At 55.2% G+C, this 18376-nt stretch overlaps 5 protein-coding genes across 5 annotated transcripts; 3 read left to right on the top strand and 2 right to left on the bottom strand.

The window, feature by feature from the left end:
* The first annotated feature begins 1255 nt into the window (after window positions 1-1255).
* N657DRAFT_102348 (uncharacterized protein) lies at window positions 1256-2228 on the top strand. The gene is made up of 2 exons (XM_062785734.1): window positions 1256-1732; window positions 1793-2228. The coding sequence occupies exons 1-2, from the start codon at window positions 1406-1408 to the stop codon at window positions 1952-1954; spliced, it is 489 nt and encodes a 162-aa protein (XP_062645739.1). The 5' UTR covers window positions 1256-1405; the 3' UTR covers window positions 1955-2228.
* A 274-nt stretch (window positions 2229-2502) lies between these two features.
* N657DRAFT_682440 (DEAD/DEAH box helicase) lies at window positions 2503-4299 on the bottom strand (the record flags this gene model as incomplete). Its single annotated transcript, XM_062796480.1, has 3 exons — window positions 2503-4068; window positions 4130-4208; window positions 4256-4299. The coding sequence occupies 3 exons, from the start codon at window positions 4297-4299 to the stop codon at window positions 2503-2505; spliced, it is 1689 nt and encodes a 562-aa protein (XP_062645738.1).
* An 815-nt stretch (window positions 4300-5114) lies between these two features.
* On the top strand, window positions 5115-5957 carry N657DRAFT_657470 (uncharacterized protein; the record flags this gene model as incomplete). The annotated part of the gene is made up of 2 exons (XM_062794815.1): window positions 5115-5145; window positions 5182-5957. The coding sequence occupies 2 exons, from the start codon at window positions 5115-5117 to the stop codon at window positions 5955-5957; spliced, it is 807 nt and encodes a 268-aa protein (XP_062645737.1).
* Window positions 5958-9311: 3354 nt separating this feature from the next.
* Window positions 9312-12744, bottom strand: N657DRAFT_657469 (Pfs, NACHT and ankyrin domain protein; the record flags this gene model as incomplete). Its single annotated transcript, XM_062794814.1, has 6 exons — window positions 9312-9602; window positions 9921-10731; window positions 10787-11541; window positions 11597-11631; window positions 11722-12175; window positions 12226-12744. The coding sequence occupies 6 exons, from the start codon at window positions 12742-12744 to the stop codon at window positions 9312-9314; spliced, it is 2865 nt and encodes a 954-aa protein (XP_062645736.1).
* A 3030-nt stretch (window positions 12745-15774) lies between these two features.
* N657DRAFT_647475 (uncharacterized protein) lies at window positions 15775-18357 on the top strand. The gene has a single exon (XM_062793324.1). It carries the CDS (start codon window positions 15842-15844, stop codon window positions 18116-18118), a length of 2277 nt encoding a protein of 758 aa, XP_062645735.1. The 5' UTR covers window positions 15775-15841; the 3' UTR covers window positions 18119-18357.
* Window positions 18358-18376: the final 19 nt, after the last annotated feature.

Raw genomic sequence — 18376 nt, 5'->3', positions numbered from 1 at the left:
AAGATCCGGAAGCTCTTGCAAACACGAAGCTGAAGTTCCTGGTCGATAGAGGTTTCCCTCCCCCCCCAACCAAAAAAAAAAAAATATTCTGAAGGGTGCTTACTGGGACGACAAAGAGTGGCGGGACAAGCCCATGGATATCGCGGCAGCCGACAAAGTCTGCGCGACCGATCTGGTCACCGAGAACCAGGTCAACGAACTGGCGCCGGCGATGGATGCGGCATTTAGAAGCTACTACGGCGGGTGAAGGGGCGGGTTTCAAAGTGGAGGTTCCTGGTCGAGATCGGAAAGCTCATCCGGCCATCGTTCAAGGCCGAGGACCCCGTTCCTCCCAAGCTCGGCGTCGACCATGACGATTTGGCCGAGAAGGCCGCGCGGATCAACATCGCTCAGGGGAACTCCAGGCTGGCCGAGCGTGTCAAATCCATGCAGGCTGAGAATGACGAGCTCAAAAAGAAAAAAGAAATCGCAATTTGAACGCCTGGAGGACCAGCTTGTGACTGCGATGAAAACTGCATGTGAGGTCTTCGCCGAAATCAAGACGGAGACCGAGTAGGGCGTGGTAGGTGAAAGAGTTGATAGAGATTGAGGGGTTGAGGGGAGGTCGAGTGTATCGACTCAAGTGAGGTTGAGGTTCGGAAGTGGTCGAGGGTGGGGTTCAGAGGGAGACAGGAGCATCAGCAGAGGTGCGCGTTTGGGAGCACGTCACAGAGACAGCCAACACAGCTCATGCAAGAGGGAGAAGAGACATGTCATTTGTCTATCTTGCCTCGGACGACCCGATTGAGCCCACCAAGTCTCGTCCAGTCCAGCCTCTAGGCAATCGATGGCCGACATCAAGCCGACCACTTAAGGCGAGAGAGCGCAGGAATGGACTTGCATAGTCCGCAGCCCATAGGATCCTCATTGCTGCCTCCCCAAGAAAAAAAAGGCTTTTTCTGTTAAGTTTTTATGAGCCATCACATCCCAAGTCGAAGGAGCTCTGTGTTCTGCATCTGGAAAAAGGCCGTGCGTCCAGGGAGCAGTAATGCTTGACGAAGAGACGGCGGGATCGAGATGGCAATGCTTTGTTGGCATTTGTTGTCGCAGGAGTTGCCATGACATTGGCCGTTGCAGTGTAGCCGGTGATGCGTACCGTACGCCGGGCAAAGGCAGAGACGGCACGCAGCGATCCGGTATCTGCTAGAGTCGTGTTTCCGTCGAGTAGGTCGTTTGTGGCCACATCCACGGCTACAGAGCACAATCCTGCAACCGCGGCGGCTACGGGTAATGTGAGTACCTCCCCCTGATTTGCCTGCCTTAGGCAACCACCCCCTCCCCGTAAAATCCTTCCTCCACGCAAGGCACCAAGTCCCAACCCGTCCTGGGCCCATGGACTCCGCATTCCTCATCCTGTGGTCATCCGATGCTCCACAATCCACCTATCCTTAAGACCGCTCAGCAAGCGCCGTCAAGGGCTTCAGAATCACCGAAACCAGACAACCAGGGCTTATATACGCCCTCCACAATCCTTTTGTTTTACCACCCATGCCTGGCTGCATTCCCTTCCGAATGTTTCCTTCCCACCAGCAGCCCACCCAACCGAAGTCCAACAAATCCCCACCCCGTGGGCCGCCGCCGAAGCAGCAGGAAGACACCTAGAAAAAAGCCGCTCAACGGTGCCGCTTATTCCCGTCCGTCCATGCGCCAGCCACGACCAGAAGCGGAAAGGAAACCTAGCCTGATAACAAACGTAAACAGGTCCCAATGCCCCAAGATATACACCGTTAACGCCGTATATATGAATACGTAGTCCCATAGCCCACGCCTGGCCGATAAAGGCAATTCCTCCGTCCACCAAAGCCTTCCTGCCCGATCCGTATGTCGTGTCGTTTCCCCGCGCCTTTCGTCGTCGTTGGGGAGAAGAAGATTCGGGGAGCCACCCGGCTCTATCGTGCACCCCGTCAGGAGCTGACAGTGCCGATAAATTGAGATGAAAACCTGCCAAAGACTGGTGTTCGTTGAGTAGAACTGGCGTCAAATGGGCGAACGAGCGCAGCGTAACGGCGCAGACGGCCGCGACTCCGACATGAATATGAAAAAGACCCGCGAGCGCGAAAGGTGAGAGCCAGAAACAGTTCGCCGTCTACTGTGTCCACGTGACGCCGAGAAAAACCAATGTCGATTGGATCGCTCGCAAGAAACACTCGTCGAAGATCAGGCCGGTAGCCGCGCGAAATTAGAGATATGATACAATCGGGGATACCAGAGTCTCCTTGACGCCGCCAAAACGTCTCGGTAGGTTATGTTGTGCGGTGAATGAGCGGTTTTCGAGAGGATGCTGTGCGGCAGTCGGAGTCGAAGAGACTGGAGTAGCCATACCGGTGTTTGTCGGCAGAAAGTGTGTCGTTATAAAGGGGTGTGCGAAGTGAGATAATATGTACATTCCAAGAGACACAAGAAAACGGAACCTCCTCGTCATGGCATAACCCGCCCAAACACCCACGGGAAGGCGGAGGAGGATTATGCCTGCTGGACAGGCGCCGAGGGCTGGCCAGAGCCCTGTGGACGGCCGCCACGCTGGCCGCCATAGCCCTGGCGTCCCCCTTGTCCCTGAAAGCCACGGCTTCGGCCGCCTCCGCCGCGATGGGAACCTGAGGGCCCACGGTTGCCCTGGTAGGCCCCACGGCCTTGCGGGCCAGAGGGGCCGGAACCGTTCTGCCGAAAACCTTGTCCCTGCCAATCTCCATGCACAGGAGCAACAGGCCGCGGCTGCGATGCTGGGCCTTGTGATTGCACTTCAGCTGGCGGATTCTGCGGCTGCGGCTGCGGCTGCTGTTCACGCTGCGGCTGCGGCTGCTGTTGTTGTTGCTGCTGCTGCTGTTGCTGGACCGGATCAGGCTTGAAGTTCGAGATGGGCCGCGGAATACTCTCGGGATTCTCGTACACGTAGAGGCTCTTGTCGATGGTCTGGGGAATCGGGAGGATCTCTGTGCCGAGATCGCGCTCAATGTTGTACAGGTTAAAGCGATCGTCCCAGTTGATCAGGTTGATGGCCAACCCAAGGTGGCCGTACCGACCAGAGCGACCAATGCGGTGAAGGTAGGTCTCGGCGTTCTTTGGGAAATCGAAGTTGATGACAACATTCACGGCCTGGATATCAATACCGCGCGTCAAGAGATCTGAACACACCAGGTTGCGGCAGACGCCGTTGCGGAAGTCGTGGAAGACGCGATTGCGGGCCTGCTGGGCCATCTTGGCGTGGCTGTAGAAACACGAATAGCCGAGTTCGGTAATCTTCTTGGCGAGAAGCTCAACACGGTTGGTCGAGTTGCAGAAGATGATGGATTGGTTGATCTGCAACTTGGAGAAGAGCGTGTTGAGGCAGTGCACCTTTTGTTTCTCCTCGACATAGGCGTAGTATTGTGTGATGCCGCGCAGAGTCAGCTCGTCCATGAGATTGATCTCATAAGGGCTGACCATGTTCTTGTCCGAGAAATCCTTGACCGAGAGCGGGAAGGTGGCGGAGAAGAGCATGACCTGACGGTCCTTGGGATGGAACCGTAAAAGCTGCTCAATGACGGGCGTGAACTCGACAGACAGAAGCTTGTCGGCCTCGTCCATAATGAACATGGGGCATTCGCTTAGATCGGCCACCTGTTTGCCAGCCAAATCAAGGATTCGGCCGGGAGTCCCAACCACAATATGGACGGGGTCCTGCAACCGGACGATATCATCACGAAGCCCAGTCCCACCAGTGGTAACCATGACATTGATGCCAAGATGCTTTCCGAGGGTCTTGCAGACCTGGGATGTTTGCATTGCCAGTTCGCGGGTCGGGACGAGGATGAGACATTGGATCTTGGCGACCTTGGGGTTGATCTTTTCCAGAGCGGGGATGACGAAGGCGGCAGTCTTGCCAGTGCCGTTCTTGGCGCGAGCAAGAATGTCACGACCTGTGAGAGCCACCGGTATGCTCTCTTCTTGGATGGGCGAGGGCTTTTCGAACCCCGCCTCGAAGATGCCCATGAGGAGATCCCGCTTGAGGCCGAAGTCCTCGAAGTCTAAGCCCTTGGTGTTGGTCACATCCTGTGCCAGGCCACGAGGTCAGCAGTCATGAAACGGCGAATATAGAATCACCAGCACCCACCTCTGTCTGTTGCCTTGTGTCCTTAGCGGGAAGTCTGAGGTTCTTTTTCCAGTCGTCCGAGCCCGAGGCCGACCGATCACTATCCGGTCAGTTCAATCCAAGTAACAGTCGGGGAAAGCAACCAACTTCAAGGTGGAGGCCTTGAGCTTTTCAATAAGACTGTCCGTCATTCTGGCCGCTGTAGAGATGTATTTTTGCTCGTATCAACCGCGAAGGAGAAGTCGCCGCGGGGTATGGCGAGTTTGGTGGGAATTTCTTGTTGGAATCGGTGGACGAATTGTCTGATTCGAAGGGGAATGGTCGGGAATGTCGTGCTTTTCGTGGTCCGGTATGCTATGCTCGTCGGATCATAAGCGCGGAGCTCAATGGTCGTGAAGAAGAAGGGGGTGGTGGCGTTTGAACAGTAGAGTGTTGAAGGCGGTCGCTCGGGAGGAAGCTGTTCAGCGACTGTTGATTTAGGCCAGTCGTTCTCTGCAGGAATCAAGTTGTTTCAGTGGTGTGGAAACAGGCATATGAAGTAAGAGCCTTTCTTGATTATGGTATCGTGGAATCTATTGTTCGTGCAGCGATCTGTTTTCGAGTGTCGTCGAAACGGTGGGGAAGGTGAGGCTGCTTAGCTTCTGTTCTTGTCAAAAAGTCCTGGTTGAGGTGAGCAAGATTGAAGTGTCACGTGGAGCTTAGGGTCTCAATGCGCCACATAGCAGAGGTGGCTCAGGTGTGGCTTCCACACTGAACTCTCCCAGTCGGCTGTCATTAGAGTCACGACAGCTGCTGCCGGCCCGGTTCCCACACATGGCGGGAACGGGAACAGGTTGCAGAGCTATATGACGCCAGTGGGTTGAGGAGGTCTGATGCCAGGTATCTTGATCCTGCCGTCACAACCAACGCTTTGCTTCGATCTCGATATATCCGCATTTGAAGACGTTGGCAATTACCGGCACAATGATGCCGGGTCATTCAAGCATGACCGCTCCCGCTTGAAACGATGCTGCTCAAGAACCCACTTCCCACGAGCTGTGGCTTGCTCTCGGCATTCTGCCCCTCGACCTCAGCTCCTTCACCATGTTGGCCGCGAAATCGTCTGGTTACACCGGGCCGTAGATGGCAACATCGATCGTACGCTACCGTACACGACGGAAAACCGAGTCATGTACCGAAATGGCCGTTATCTGCCCACCCTACACCTTACGAGATCTTCGGTCTCACGCGCGACGCACCCTACAGCAAAGCACGGTACTTTGAACTCGCAAAGTTGTATCATCCCGACCGCCAGCACCAAACTTCCCTCGACGGAATCTCGCGCCTGACGAAACTCGAACGATACCGCCTCGTCGTCGCAGCCAACGAGATCCTCAGCAACCCACAGAAAAAGAGAATGTACGACCTGTACGGTTTTGGTTGGGGAGACTGTAACGATTCCCATGCCGGCCATCAAGAGGCATACCGGGCGTGGAGGCAGGATCCCATCATGAACAATGCCACGTGGGAGGATTGGGAGCGTTACTACCAGCAGGGTGGCAGCGGCGAGAAGCAGGAGCAAGTGTTTACATCCAACATTGCGTTCATGGCCATCATCTCGGCTGTCCTAATTGTTGGCACCTGGAGCCAGATGACCAGGGCGGGCACAAACTCGGTCAGCCTGATGGAGATGCGGGACCAGCAGCATGCCGCTATTAGCAAGGAGCTGCGCGAGCTTAGGAACCAGAGGCGCGGCTTGGACAAGGAGACAAGAGTCCAGGAGTTTATCCGGCAGCGTGAGATTGAAAGATGGGCATACGATCCACCTGGACATACTCTGCCAGCTCCCAGCGGCAAGAAAGCAGACTGATCGTGGAGGTCGGATGTCGAGTTTGCGCGATCATTTACGGCAAATTCCATCAATACAGCTGAGCACACCGCGTTCGGCAGTCAGTCACATCCCAATCAACACCGCGCGTCGATGGCTTTGCCTGTCCGCCACGTCATCAACATAGATCAAGCCCACCGCGGGATCGCAACAGCGCTCCTGGCATGATCCAGAGAATCTCAGGGCGAGTCCGTATCCGGACGGAATGAGAGCCAAGCCGCACGGGAGAGGAAGCGTTGAGTGGCCCAATGAGTATCCGGTTGTGAAAGCCTTGCAAAGAAGCTGCAGGACACGAAGAACCTACCGGTGCTTTGATGAGCGGTCCCAATCTCTATGTGTTCGACGGCACATGCGAATTCCTCGCGGAGAATACCGCGAGAGTCTCCCAATGAAGAGCTTGCAGGCGCAGACATAGCAAGAATGTAGAGAGAGAAGATTTACAAGTCCTCCTGTTGCGCACTCAAACCGGCTCAGACCTTGGAAGTTCAGTTGAGGTGCAAGTTTGGGGAAAATTTCGCGCAGCACGGATCCGCAGATGGCGGTGAAGGTGCACGGTGGCTTTTTTGTGTACTCGCACTGTACTTCTATATCTATCTGTATTCGGTAGGTTGGCAACTGGTTTGGGACAGCCCCATATCTTGACAACAAACATCATTCATTCAACGTCGGCTTCAACAATTCTGACTCTGATGTCCGTCCATTGACAGCGGTAGTTGCACCTGTGATGTAAGGGCGAAACCGCCAACAGCAGGAGACTGATAGCGCAATCCTAAGGAGTACAGGTCTCAGCCAAGACATCCAGGCCCAGCTCCTGGAGGCAGAGAAAAGTAGGGAGGAAAAACAGAGAAGAAGGAGGAACGAGCAAGAAGAAGTAGAGGGGCAATGATAATAAAGGGGACGAAGAGGATGAAGAGGGTGAGCTAAACAAACGGTGTAGAAGGGTACGGCATGTTTTAGTAGTGGAAACACAACTCCCTCCAACGTGTACCAGCTAAGTTATCTGGCCTTTCTGGTCTTTTGAGGGCCAGCAACATAAAAACACCTCAGCTTTGCTTATCAACATTACATACCTACCAAGTGCTGCTTTCCAGCGCGGTGAAAAGCATCTCCTCAATTCTCTGAACACGGTGAACAGAGCCCACTGGGGCACAAGATGAACAAGGTACTCTAGCTTGCTCTAATAACAATGCCCAGCTTCAGTCAGCAGTGTCTGATCAGAATGTACCTAGGAACGCCCTAGGCCTGAACTTCATCTTCGTCCGATTCTGTCTCAACAGATGTTGACGCAACGATCTCCAAACCCACCTCAACATGAACATTAAGCACCTGGTTTCACTTCTGTTTGACACACAATACTTCCCCTTCAATATTATTGTACCAAGCTGAGGTAAACACACCGATTTTCCCGACCCTTCTTTCGCCCAACTGCTAACAGCAATAGGGAAGGTACGGACTCTTCTTTTCAAAGTCGCCATCGTCCATCCTTCTTTTTTTCACACCCCTAATCCCTGCTCTTCATCGATAATGGCGGCGAGAAGCCGAGCACAATTTCCAAGCGCTGCCGGCATCCTGGTGCGCAGAAACGTGTGGTCCAACAGTCTGTCCAGCAGGTTGATCTGATTCAGCCATCGCCGTTCAGGAGACTCCCTGCCGAGATCCAGCCAATGATATTCACTGCGGTAGTTGACGAACCGAATTTTCACGTCATCAGAGCCAATTGGGAAGAGGACAGAAACTCGCGAACGTGGTGTCTTTCCTTCTCCCGGGAGAATAAGCGTTCAGATAAGTCGGCCTTTCGAGTTCTCAACAATCTCCGTTTGGGCTGCAAAAACGCCCGAGAAGCCATACGCGTTCTCAGATCAAAATAGAGAGGGAGGGCCACCAAGCTCATCTGCCGGCCAAGCGACTCAACATCCGCGCCGACGGCGCTTACGATCTTGTCGTACTTAACATTCCCAATGTGAAGTCGTTTGGCATATTTTACCTTGATTTCCAGTTCCTCAACCGAGTTTCAGCACCTTCGACGATGCCCGGCTGGCGTCGCACTTCAGCAACGCTGAAAAGATCGGACTCAAGTATAGGAATCAGGATGTGCCGTGTAGCTCGCCCCAGGTCAACTTTCGATGCTGCATAGGAAACCTCCAACGCACTCACAAAGCCCACAGAGATTGGAAGCTCTGTCCCCAGGAAGTTTGCGGGTTGCTGAACTGCTTCCCCAAGCTCCGCGAGTTCTACATCGTCCTGGAGCCGTCTCGCACCAAAGACCAGCAGACGCTAAGCGTCAGTTGGTCAGCCAGGTCAGTTGATTTTCGCGGTAACCTTCCTCGAAGCTTGCGAAAGCGGCCTTGACTGTCCCCGCTTCTAAAGCGTCCCCTTCGAAGATTGAGGCTTGGAACTGCTGCTTGGGGCCACATGACGTTATTGGCTGGAGGTGGTCTTTGAGCATTTGGTGATTGGGAGTTGGTGCACTGCGGACGTGTCCGCCGCTTGAGCGCTGTTCTACGGGTTGTGGGGCCCCAAGTGTTTACCCTGCGGCGCTTCCCTGGTGGCGGCTGGACGACATCATCATTGTTGTCCTGCTTGGCGTCACTTCTCACAACAGGAGAGCACTCCTCCTCACGCCGTATCGCAACGTCGTCGTCAGGTCGTTCGGGTTAAGCGTGAACCAGATTGCCGGGATGCCCCGACGGAGATGATGAGGGACATTATCTTCCGCCACATGCTCAGCCGGCTCTCCCTGGAGATCGGCTGGCGATACCCATAGATCGACAAAAACTCCTGAGCAGCTGCTTTACGCTGTCGTCGGCCGTCGTCCCGGATGCCTCCAGTTCCGCCTTAGCCGCCTCCAGTCTCTCTGGGCCCAACGAGCCCATGATACGCTCCACTTCGGCAAAATTCCGCCTCGTCACACTGAGCATGCTCACCCGACGGATTCTCGATCTGACCCTGATGTTGAAAACGACAAGGCGAAATTGTGGTGCGTCGCGAAGCGGCCACCGTGCTGTAGCAGCACCAGGCTCATGTTTCGCGAAGCCACCATACGCGGTGCCGCGGCCTCTACCGCAACCGCCGCGTCTACATCTCCTGTTCCTCCCTCGATGGGCTCCTCCACTTACCGCGGGCCGCCACGATCCGGGTATCCCTAGCTGCCTCGTTCCCGGCACGTCGAAACCGAAAGAGATAACAGGCCTAGGTGGAAGAGGCCCCTGACGAAAGGGAGCCGTCACCAGCATTACCAGTCGAACAACCGCCAAACGACCTGTCGAAGAAGGAACTCTCACTTGCGAGGAGGCTAAACAATTCCGGAACCGTCAACGACGGCGGCTACGCGAGAGATCAGTAAGGTTCAGGGTCTGCGAGACGAAGTTTCTTCGCCAGGTTGCCTGGAGCTTTGGAGCCAGAGCGCTTTGAAGACGACGTAATTGCACCCATTCTTTGGAGTAGTTGGATGTTTTCTTGACAGCCTCCCTCCGAGGCGGCCTGGAGAGCGTTGCCGTATTCGCCGCCCAGCGCGTTGACGTCCGCTCCCTTGTCCAAGAGCAGTTTGACAATCTCTTGATGGCCTTCATCCGAGGCGGCTTGGAGAGCGTTGCCGTATTCGCCACCCTGCGCGTTGACGTCCGCTCCCTTGTCCAAGAGCAGTTTGACAATTTCTTGATGGCCTCCCTCCGAGGCGGCCTGGAGAGCGTTGCCGCATGCGCCGCCCTGCACGTTGACGTCCGCTCCCTTGTCTAAGAGCAGTTGGACAATTCCTTGATGGCCTTCATCCGAGGCGGCTTGGAGAGCGTTGCCGTGTGCGCCGCCCTGCGCGTTGACGTCCGCTCCCTTGTCCAAGAGCAGTTGGACAATCTCTTGATAGCCTCCCTCCGAGGCGGCCTGAAGAGCGTTGCCGCATGCGCCGCCCTGAGCGTTAACGTCCGCTCCTTTGTCGAAGAGCAGTTGGACAATCCTTTGATGGCCTCTTAATGAGGCCGCCTGGAGAGCATTGCCGTAGAAGCCACCCTGCGCGTTGACGTCCGCTCCCTTGCCGATAAGATTTCGTGCAGCCGCTACGAGTCCAGTGCAGCAAGCATAGTAGAGCCTGGAACCTTGTGGAGGAGGTGGTTCAAAGTACCAATCCATGTCAGGTTGATATAATCGAGCCCATCGTTGGAACGTCGCTTCCTTCTCTAAGAAACTGACTGTCGCTCGAACTATATCTTCCGAAGCCTGAGCCAACGCAGCATGGTCCGCCCACACTTCCGCCGCATATCTTGCCATAGGAAAATCCCGCTTGATTTTTTCGTAGTTACCTTTGAGGTTGATGTCTGTAAGATAAGTCAAGCACGTCCTCGTGATGGGAATGCTGGCAGTCGTAATGTTGAACTGGCTCTCTCTGAGAAGGTACTCCTTGACGGAAAAGTGGGCAAGATGTAACTCATTATCGGTGGTGCGAACGACTGTCATTAAGTTGGGACAGTAGTCTAAAGCGTCAGTCTGGTGAAACAGTCGACGCTTGACGTCAAAACCCCGTGGTTCGGGTTCGACCTGTGTTGCTATTACTTCTTTAGCCTCGGCCAGCTTGAGAGGTCGCTTCGAGTGAACTAGAAAATGCAGAAGCCGTATCGCGTCTCTTTTGAACTCCGCCGGTATGCATTGAATCATACGTCGGTATGTCTCTTCCAGGTTCCGCGGCAAAGATGCGAGAGCTTTCTCGATAGCGGCCTCATGGGGACATCGTGCCAGGCTGTCCAATTGACAGACCGCCCACCTAAACCTAAGCAGAGCGTCAGGAAACCATCCGCATATCGATCGAAGCAATAACATCTCACATCCCGTCGGCCCCGTCGCCAACCTTCCTCTGGATCCCCTTGAGGAGATCCTGGGACAAGCGCTTCTCCCGCAAATCGCGTCGTTGCAGAAGCTGCGCTGCAACGTACGATCGAATATCGGAGTTGATGGACTCCTTGTCGAGTGCTAAGCAGTTTTCCTCGCCTATCAACGAGGGAATGTCGCGCAGGAACTCGGGTTCAGGCCGACTGGTAGTAATCAACTGGACATTGCCCAACTCTGGTCTGGACACCACGTCGTTGATCCACTGGAAAAGTTCACCCCTTGTTGTCGACTCGTCCAAGGCGTCCAAAACAATAGAAGCTTTCTTCTGGACAGCAAGCATCTTGTATACAACATCCTCGAGTTTTTTCGTAGCAGGTTGGTCGCGGCCGTTCTGGTGGGCTTGGAATGAGGCGTCAAGAAGACCTGCAGAAGCCCCACCTTGGTGGTAAAGTTGGAAAGCAACCGACCGTAGCATACCATTTAAGGTCTGCTTTGTCGTATCGCTAAAGTCAAAGAAGAAGCTGAGGATAAGACGGTCGTTTCCCTCCGTAAGTTGATCCAGCATAGTCGCACTAAGAACCGTTTTGCCACATCCCGCGAGCCCGTTCAACCATAAATGTCGACGCGACCCCGAGTGCCACTCCTGGAAGACCGGGTTGTCTAGGAGCCACGCGCCTGTCCCCTCCTGGCGGAGCTTCCTCGCGTGGTTGGCGTTTGTAGACGGATCAGGGGGACAAAGCCAGCGCTTGATCTTATCGGTACGAAGGTCAGACCTGATGGAATCAGTTGCAGCTTTTCGTTGCGACTGCCGTCTGCTGCACGCCATCGATCTGTTGTTGAACTACTCGCAGTCAGGTCGCATTCTACATTCAATATTATTCAGTGTCGCGTGTTTGCTAGTCTAGCCCTCGTGAACGAAACAAGAACTAACCCAACTGAAGCACTTCCAGTGCCCTCTTGGTCTCGTGGACTTCCGCGACCGGCACGTACGCAAGGAGTTCCTTGGCATACGCAGCGGCGGTAGCCGATGCGTAGCGTTGCCATCTATCGTTCTTGTGAGAATCAGCATAGTCGCAGATCCCTCGAATGACAATGCAGGGAAAGTGGTTCATCAGGCCGGCCGCTTCCATCTCCAAGCAGATGCACTCCTCGCCGACGTTGGCAACAATCCGATCGCGCGTAGCGGCGTCTTTGACAAGCGTGTTGCCGGACGCAATGGTTCCGTAGTGGATCCCAGGGTCGGTAGTGTCTCGAGGATCGCGCTGAACCTCGTCAGCCGTGTCACAGCCCCGACAGTCCGGCCCGGGGACGTGATCGCATGAAGCTTTGAAGAGGCGGTCGTTGTCGAGGCCCTGGTGAGCGTAGCCGGGATTCTGCTTGGATCTCTGCCCATCTTCGGGTACTTCTCCAACATCTGTTGCAGAAAACAGGAAACTTTGGAGTCTTTCCGCTCGTGATCGGCCTGGATGCTGGCAAGCGCATTGAGGAGGACCGTCGGAGGCCGTCCGAGGAAGCCTTTACGCTCACGCTTGTCGCCCGACATTGCCTTGACCAAGTCGTACTGGCAGACGCCGCCCGTGGTCCTATCGGGCTGGCTCACGACGATATCGCCGAGCCGGATATCGCGGCCCTCGTCCGGTCGAGCGATGCCGCCGCCAATGCCGACCAAAAGACCAACACGGATGGATGGCAGAGAGGCAAGCAGCTGAGAGGCCGTGGTCGCGGCTGAGGTGGTTCCATAGACGCCAGCGGCCAGAGAGGCGATGACGATGTTGTGCTCTCCCACGCGACCCCAAGTATAAACGTTCGCGTCAGTTTGGTGTCGAGTAAAACCAATTGGAGCTGCATGTTCCTCATCGAGCATCGCTTCTGCAGCGGCCCGCTCGATGGGAAGAGCAGCGATCCAGGCGACCGCATAGGAGTCAGGGTTGTCAAGAGCATTGCGGGACGCCATGGTGCAAAGGAAAGCGCATAAGGCGGGCGGGTGGAATGGTAGAGCTGTGCGGTTTGCCTACGTCGACGAAGAAGCTGGAGTTGGGTCACGAGTTTATCACCCTCGGTCGAGAAGCGCGACCCTGTCACCTGCTATAGAAAGACGAAAGCAAGCTGAAAAGGGCCAGGTCCGGGTCAGGCCTCAATAACAGGATCTGGCCAGTTGCACACATGCACATTGGGGGCATGCAGCACCCTCTGGCTGGCCGGACGACATGATTGGGACTGGTCAATGCCAAGATGCTGCCTCCCACATGGCCCCGCAATGTTGGGACGAGAATGTGAGCTGGGCCGATTGACGACCCGATGCGATGGAGACAAGGGGTTCGGTGTCCAGTAACGCCGATGCAGGTGCTCGACGGGTCCTGTTGGAAAGCTAACAGCCACGAATTCGCCGTACCGTAGTAATTAGGTACCAAAAGATGGGCAACCACTCAATTGATGATGATCCTCGTGTCTGCGTTGTTCCAAGCAGTTGCAGGCCTCTTCCTGATCTTGTGAATCCTGGTGAAGCCATTAGTCACCCCTGAACTGCCCTCCCTGACCACTGCCAAATCCAACACACCTCCTCAGCCGAGTCAGCGCGACGTTTGCGTTGGAGAGGCTGGAACAACCACTTTGAATGCTCTCCACTGCTTCTATCCCTCTTATGCCTCTGCTTCCAGGTCCTCCTTTTCTTCTCTTTCCCTGCGCTCTACGATCCTCCCGCATCCTCTCGCTCACGTCGACTGCTCCCTGAATCTGACAAACTGCTCCTGAGCAAGTGCCTTCATTAGGCTATCTGCCATTTTAGGCCATCTGCCATTATCTCTTGATGCACATCCAGAGACCACAGAAGATGTTGATTCATCAATGGTGGTGTTTTCCATACAGTGGTGATGCATGAGGTGTGATGGCTCTCGTGGGCAGGGCTGAAACCCCTGCACCAGACGTGGGGCAACCCGGTCGGCCAAGTGGGGCACCACCCATCCACCCCCCACAGACCGAGACGACCATCACAATGAGGCTATCACCAACGCATCTATCGCTATATACATACATTTACCCTGGGTGTTGAGGCCGTTCCTCAATCCCAATCACGTGGAAGTAAAACAAATCTGTCAAATACTGCGGAAATCGCGTTTTGGGCGATTCGCAGCGTGGGCTTACGCCCAATCCTCGACGTGATCCACCCTGTCCGGCATCCTCAATGCCCAGGTATCTGCTTCTCAGCCATGCCAAGCATCTTCACTAACTTGTCATGCTTGTCTCGCATCAGCGGCTTCGTCAACTCATCGGCCGGCATCTCCGTGCCCTCGATATGGCGGATGTCTATCTCGCCACGGCCGACTCGGTCGATGATCCACTTGTATTTGATGTCAATGATCCTGGTGCGAGCTGGCTTGTTTGGACTTAGCGTGGCCGAGTACGCATTGAGGCTGTCGGTGAATAGGACGGCCGGCGTTGGCTGCTTTGCACCGCACCCCTCCAGGATCTTCGCCACCCATTTGACTGATAGGGCATCGGGCGTCAGGTTGGTGAAATCAGCCTCCGTGGTGCTCAACGCCACGAAGGTCTGCTTCTTGGTCTTCCAAAGACTGGCCCTCCCGCCACGAAGATGATGTAGGCACTAGTTGAATGTCGCGTTGGTAAGCAGTATGCCAGTGACGCGTCGGCGAACGCCATCAACAGAAGACTGCTCCCAGTGAGCGTCTTGTCGCTCAGCTCAATGCCGTAGCTCTTGGTGCCTTTGACGTAACGGAGCAGGTGCTTCTTCAGCTGGATATGCTCTGCAGAGGGCCCTACGTTTGCCTCCACAAAGCGCGACATCGTATGCAATGTCGGGTTTGGTCCCGATCGAAAGCCAATTTCCTAATCCGGTGCTTTTAATATATTGCTTGACGACGCGACAGTCCGTCGGCGGTATCCACGTTGTCGGAAGCTCAAACTTCGGCGGCCACGGCATAGCAACCGGCTGGTAGTCGAGCATACCCTCCTTCGCGAGCTAAGCCGTAACAAAGCTCTCCTGGAAAATTGAAGATCTTCCTTGCCTTCCTGTTGCGTAGGATGTCAAAGCCAAGGAAGCGTTTGACCTCGCCGAAATCCTTCATATCAAAGCGCTTACGTAGTTCATCCCGAACCTGGTGGATCAGGGCCTTCGTACGGGCTCTATACATTTTCAAGCCATTCAACACACCATGAAGTATCCACGACGTCCTCCCTCCCGGGCGGCTGCTCCTTCGCTCGCTCCAACGGCGCCGGTCACACCCACCTAGAACTCCATCCAGCTCTGATGTTCCGACAATTCTGGACAACAACGGTGTCTTTGAGAGATTCCGCTGAACCATTCCGGAGACATTAGAAACATGCTTGTTGGAGTTGTGCAGCCATTTCCTTCGCGATACGGGACCGCGGCTATCTCCCGTTGAGCGCCAGCAGCAAGGGGTCATGTTCAGACCGACGCTGGCGGAGAGACGGCAACTTCGATTCGGCGTCTTGATTGCGGTTCAAGACGGGAAACAGAAGGCTTGGGAGGAACCGGAGCGCGAAGCTGCTAGGCGGCTCTTTGCGAGAGTTGATAGGGACTTGGGATGATCCCGAGTCCTTGCTTCTGTGAAAGAATTCTTTCTCAGGTTTGGTAAGGAGATCTGACTGTATTGGTTCAGGCATTGTCTAGGACGCGGTTTTAGTCTCCGGGGGATGGATTGGCAGGTGTAGATTGCCGGGCTTTATGGCATTCGAGGATCTCAAGACGGGGAGCGCTAAGAGTCCGGTAGCCAATCTCGCAGCGAGACTCTTGACCCAGATGAATATCCAGAGAAGAGAAAATGAAACATTCTGACTGGGATGGCATGAAAAATCAAGGTTAGTCCACATGTCGCGTGAAGAGGTTCGTCGAGGTCCCTGCTGAATATGACCCACAAATTGCCCGATGTGGATAACGTAAATAAACACCCCATGCAAAATGTGGGGTCATGGCATTGCTGCCTGCACAAACAAACGAGGTCTTCATTCTCAAGTCACGACATTGTCCTCCCCCTTTTGTTACTCTGAAGTCAATAATTGCTCAGGCTGTCAGAATGGACGATGAGCCGGATCTCCCAATTGCACGGCGTACACGGCGGAGTCTAAGTCAGGCCACTCAGTCCGCGCAGCAATGCAAACAATCACTATGCTCACCGCAGGCGCGGCCCACTCAACCCCCCCTGGATGTTAGCACGCCAAAATCCAGAAAGAGGCGACGCGTGAGGTTCTCAGACCTCGGCCCGGAGTCCGTCGGGACAGCAGATGGTCCCTCAGCAACCGGCTTGACACCCTTGATGAATCGGGCCTCGCTCTCAAGCAGCTCCCGGCTATCTCGGCGGCATTCTACCCCAACTCGGTCGAACAGCACCGGCATCCTAAGTTTGGACTCCCAGGCGCCCCCATTTGGTGGCGAAATCCGCGTTCTTCCTCTTCGTCAAGTTCTAGATGCCCGTGCCAAGCGCCGAATTCGACGCAATGGCTTGTCCGAGGAGATGAATAACATTCAACATCAGCGGAAGCGACAGGCTGAGGCTACCAAGGCCGAGATTGAGCGGCTGAAAACGGATCTGGCTGCAAGGGACGATGAAATTGCAAGGATGCACGACGAAACCGTAATTCTGGACACCGAACGTGTCTGGAACCTAGAGCAGGAGGTGGCGACGCTGAGGAGAGAGTTGGCCAGTCGATTGGATGTCCAGCAGGTTACAAGCAGCCCTGCCTACGAGCGGACACGGGCTGCCAGCGATCTCTACTCCGAGGACTTCACGGAGCTAGATCTAGCGGGCGACACACATGACTTCGGCGAAGCAACGAGAGCCGAGTTCCTCTGCAGTACACCGACACGTAGGACGCGCGCTTCAGCCTCATTTCCCACCCCACCAGCCACCAGTCCCGAACCACAACTGCCGCAAACCCTCTACAGACGCCTGCCTACTCCACATTCCAGCATGGGCGTGCAAGTCTCCCTTCCGGATCCTGCGAAGCGTCAGCTGGAGGAGGAACTCGAATTACTGCAGCTCGAGGTTAACGAGCTGACAGCTAACCTGGAGTCTTACGCGGCTTTGACCTCCCGCCTCTCGGACAAACTTGCCACGTTCTCGACTCAAGGACGGTGCGCAGAGCCATCAGCGGAGAAGCCCGATCTCGGAGCACGTCTCACCACCGTACTCCAGACGCTCTCTGATCGTACTGCAGCTCTTGCCGAGTTAGACGCGTCACTCAAAACCCTCGGCTTCACTGGGTCAGATGGTTTCGAGGTTATTAAGTCGCTCCGATCTGGCTTCAGGTCTGCGCGCCTTGAGCTGGAGTACCTGACGCCCGGGGAGATCACCTTGCCCCTAACAGGCGCAGGCGCCGAGGTACTTGGCCTGCTTCTCGCCCAACTGCGAGACCTTGCCAAAAGGACTCGCGACGCAGACGACAGCATCGACGAATACCATTCCATCGAGCTCTCCCTGCGCCAACAACTCAACGCGCGGGTAACGGCAATGGGCGACCTCGCCAACCGCCTTGCCAGCGCCGAGCGCAGATCCCTTGAAAAGGATGCACGCATCGCCGACCTCGAATTCGGCATCGACCGTCTCAAGGACGCAGTCCGTACTTACACCCGCGACATCTCGGAGCTCGAAGCCCTCATCCAGCGCATGGAAACCGACCTCGCGGCGTCCAAGTCGGAACGCGACGCCGCCACTACCGCCCTGGCCGACAAGACAACCGCTCTGGCTGTCATGACATCCGCCATGTCGTCTCTCGAAGGTAGACTCTCTGACGCCTTCGCCCAATCCGACGACCTCAAATTCCAGCTATCGTCCCTAACGACAGCCCACGCTCAAACGCTCGCCTCCCACACAGAGGAAAAAGCATCCCTGACAGAAGCCCATGCTGCCTGCCTCGCCCAGCGGGACGCTCGGCTGGCTAAGCTGAGTGCCGAGGTGGAGCGGGTCGAGGGCTTGTTACGCGAGGCGCAAGAGACGGTGCAGGCGTTGAAGGCCGAGAATGTCCGGCTGGTAGACGCTAACGATGCGTTGAAAGAGGAGAATGCGCGGGGGAGGAGGACGGCTGAGGAGGTGGTCGCTGAGATAAGGGCCGAGTTGGAAAGGGTAGTGAGGATGGGGGAAAGGTTTCTGGGTGCTTCAGGGTCTGGGACTGGCAATGGGGTGGGGCAGGCGGAAGGTGGCAATCTCGGTGGGCCGATCATGTCAGGGGCGGGGGTTAGAGTTGAAATGTCGTTGGTAGGCGGTCTGACGGGGTTTGGGAGAGCGAGCAAGAGGAGAAAGTACGATAGCGGGCTGGGGTTTTTGGATGAGGATGAGGTTGAAGTTGGTTCCTGAGCATTTTGGTTATTTCGAGGTGGTATTTATCACTTGGGTGATTGATACTTGACTGTTTCCATCTAAGACCCTCTTTTACTCTGTTTCTTTGTCCTTCTTTTATCCTTAATTACCCCTTCTTTGCTTCCAGGTGATACTCGAGTTTTGAGCAATATATCTCAACATCGTGATTCTGAGTTCACGGCATTCCCAATTGAAGCACATCAAACCTGGCTGCAATTTGCTGGAGAGGAATCAGGTGGCTGTTGTACACTCCCG

Source organism: Parathielavia appendiculata, assembly GCF_033297405.1.
Source record: "Parathielavia appendiculata strain CBS 731.68 unplaced genomic scaffold N657scaffold_10, whole genome shotgun sequence".
Lineage (NCBI taxonomy): Eukaryota > Fungi > Ascomycota > Sordariomycetes > Sordariales > Chaetomiaceae > Parathielavia > Parathielavia appendiculata.
This window is presented reverse-complemented; position numbering and strand designations above follow the sequence as displayed.

Excerpts from the sequence above, each read along its gene's own strand:
- N657DRAFT_102348 (XM_062785734.1), top strand. The coding sequence starts at position 1,406 with ATGCTCCACAATCCACCTATCCTTAAGACCGCTCAGCAAGCGCCGTCA. Across the intron at positions 1,733-1,792 it reads AACCTAGCCTGATAACAAAC|TCCCATAGCCCACGCCTGGC; the intron begins GTAAACAGGTCC and ends ATGAATACGTAG.
- N657DRAFT_647475 (XM_062793324.1), top strand. The coding sequence starts at position 15,842 with ATGGACGATGAGCCGGATCTCCCAATTGCACGGCGTACACGGCGGAGT.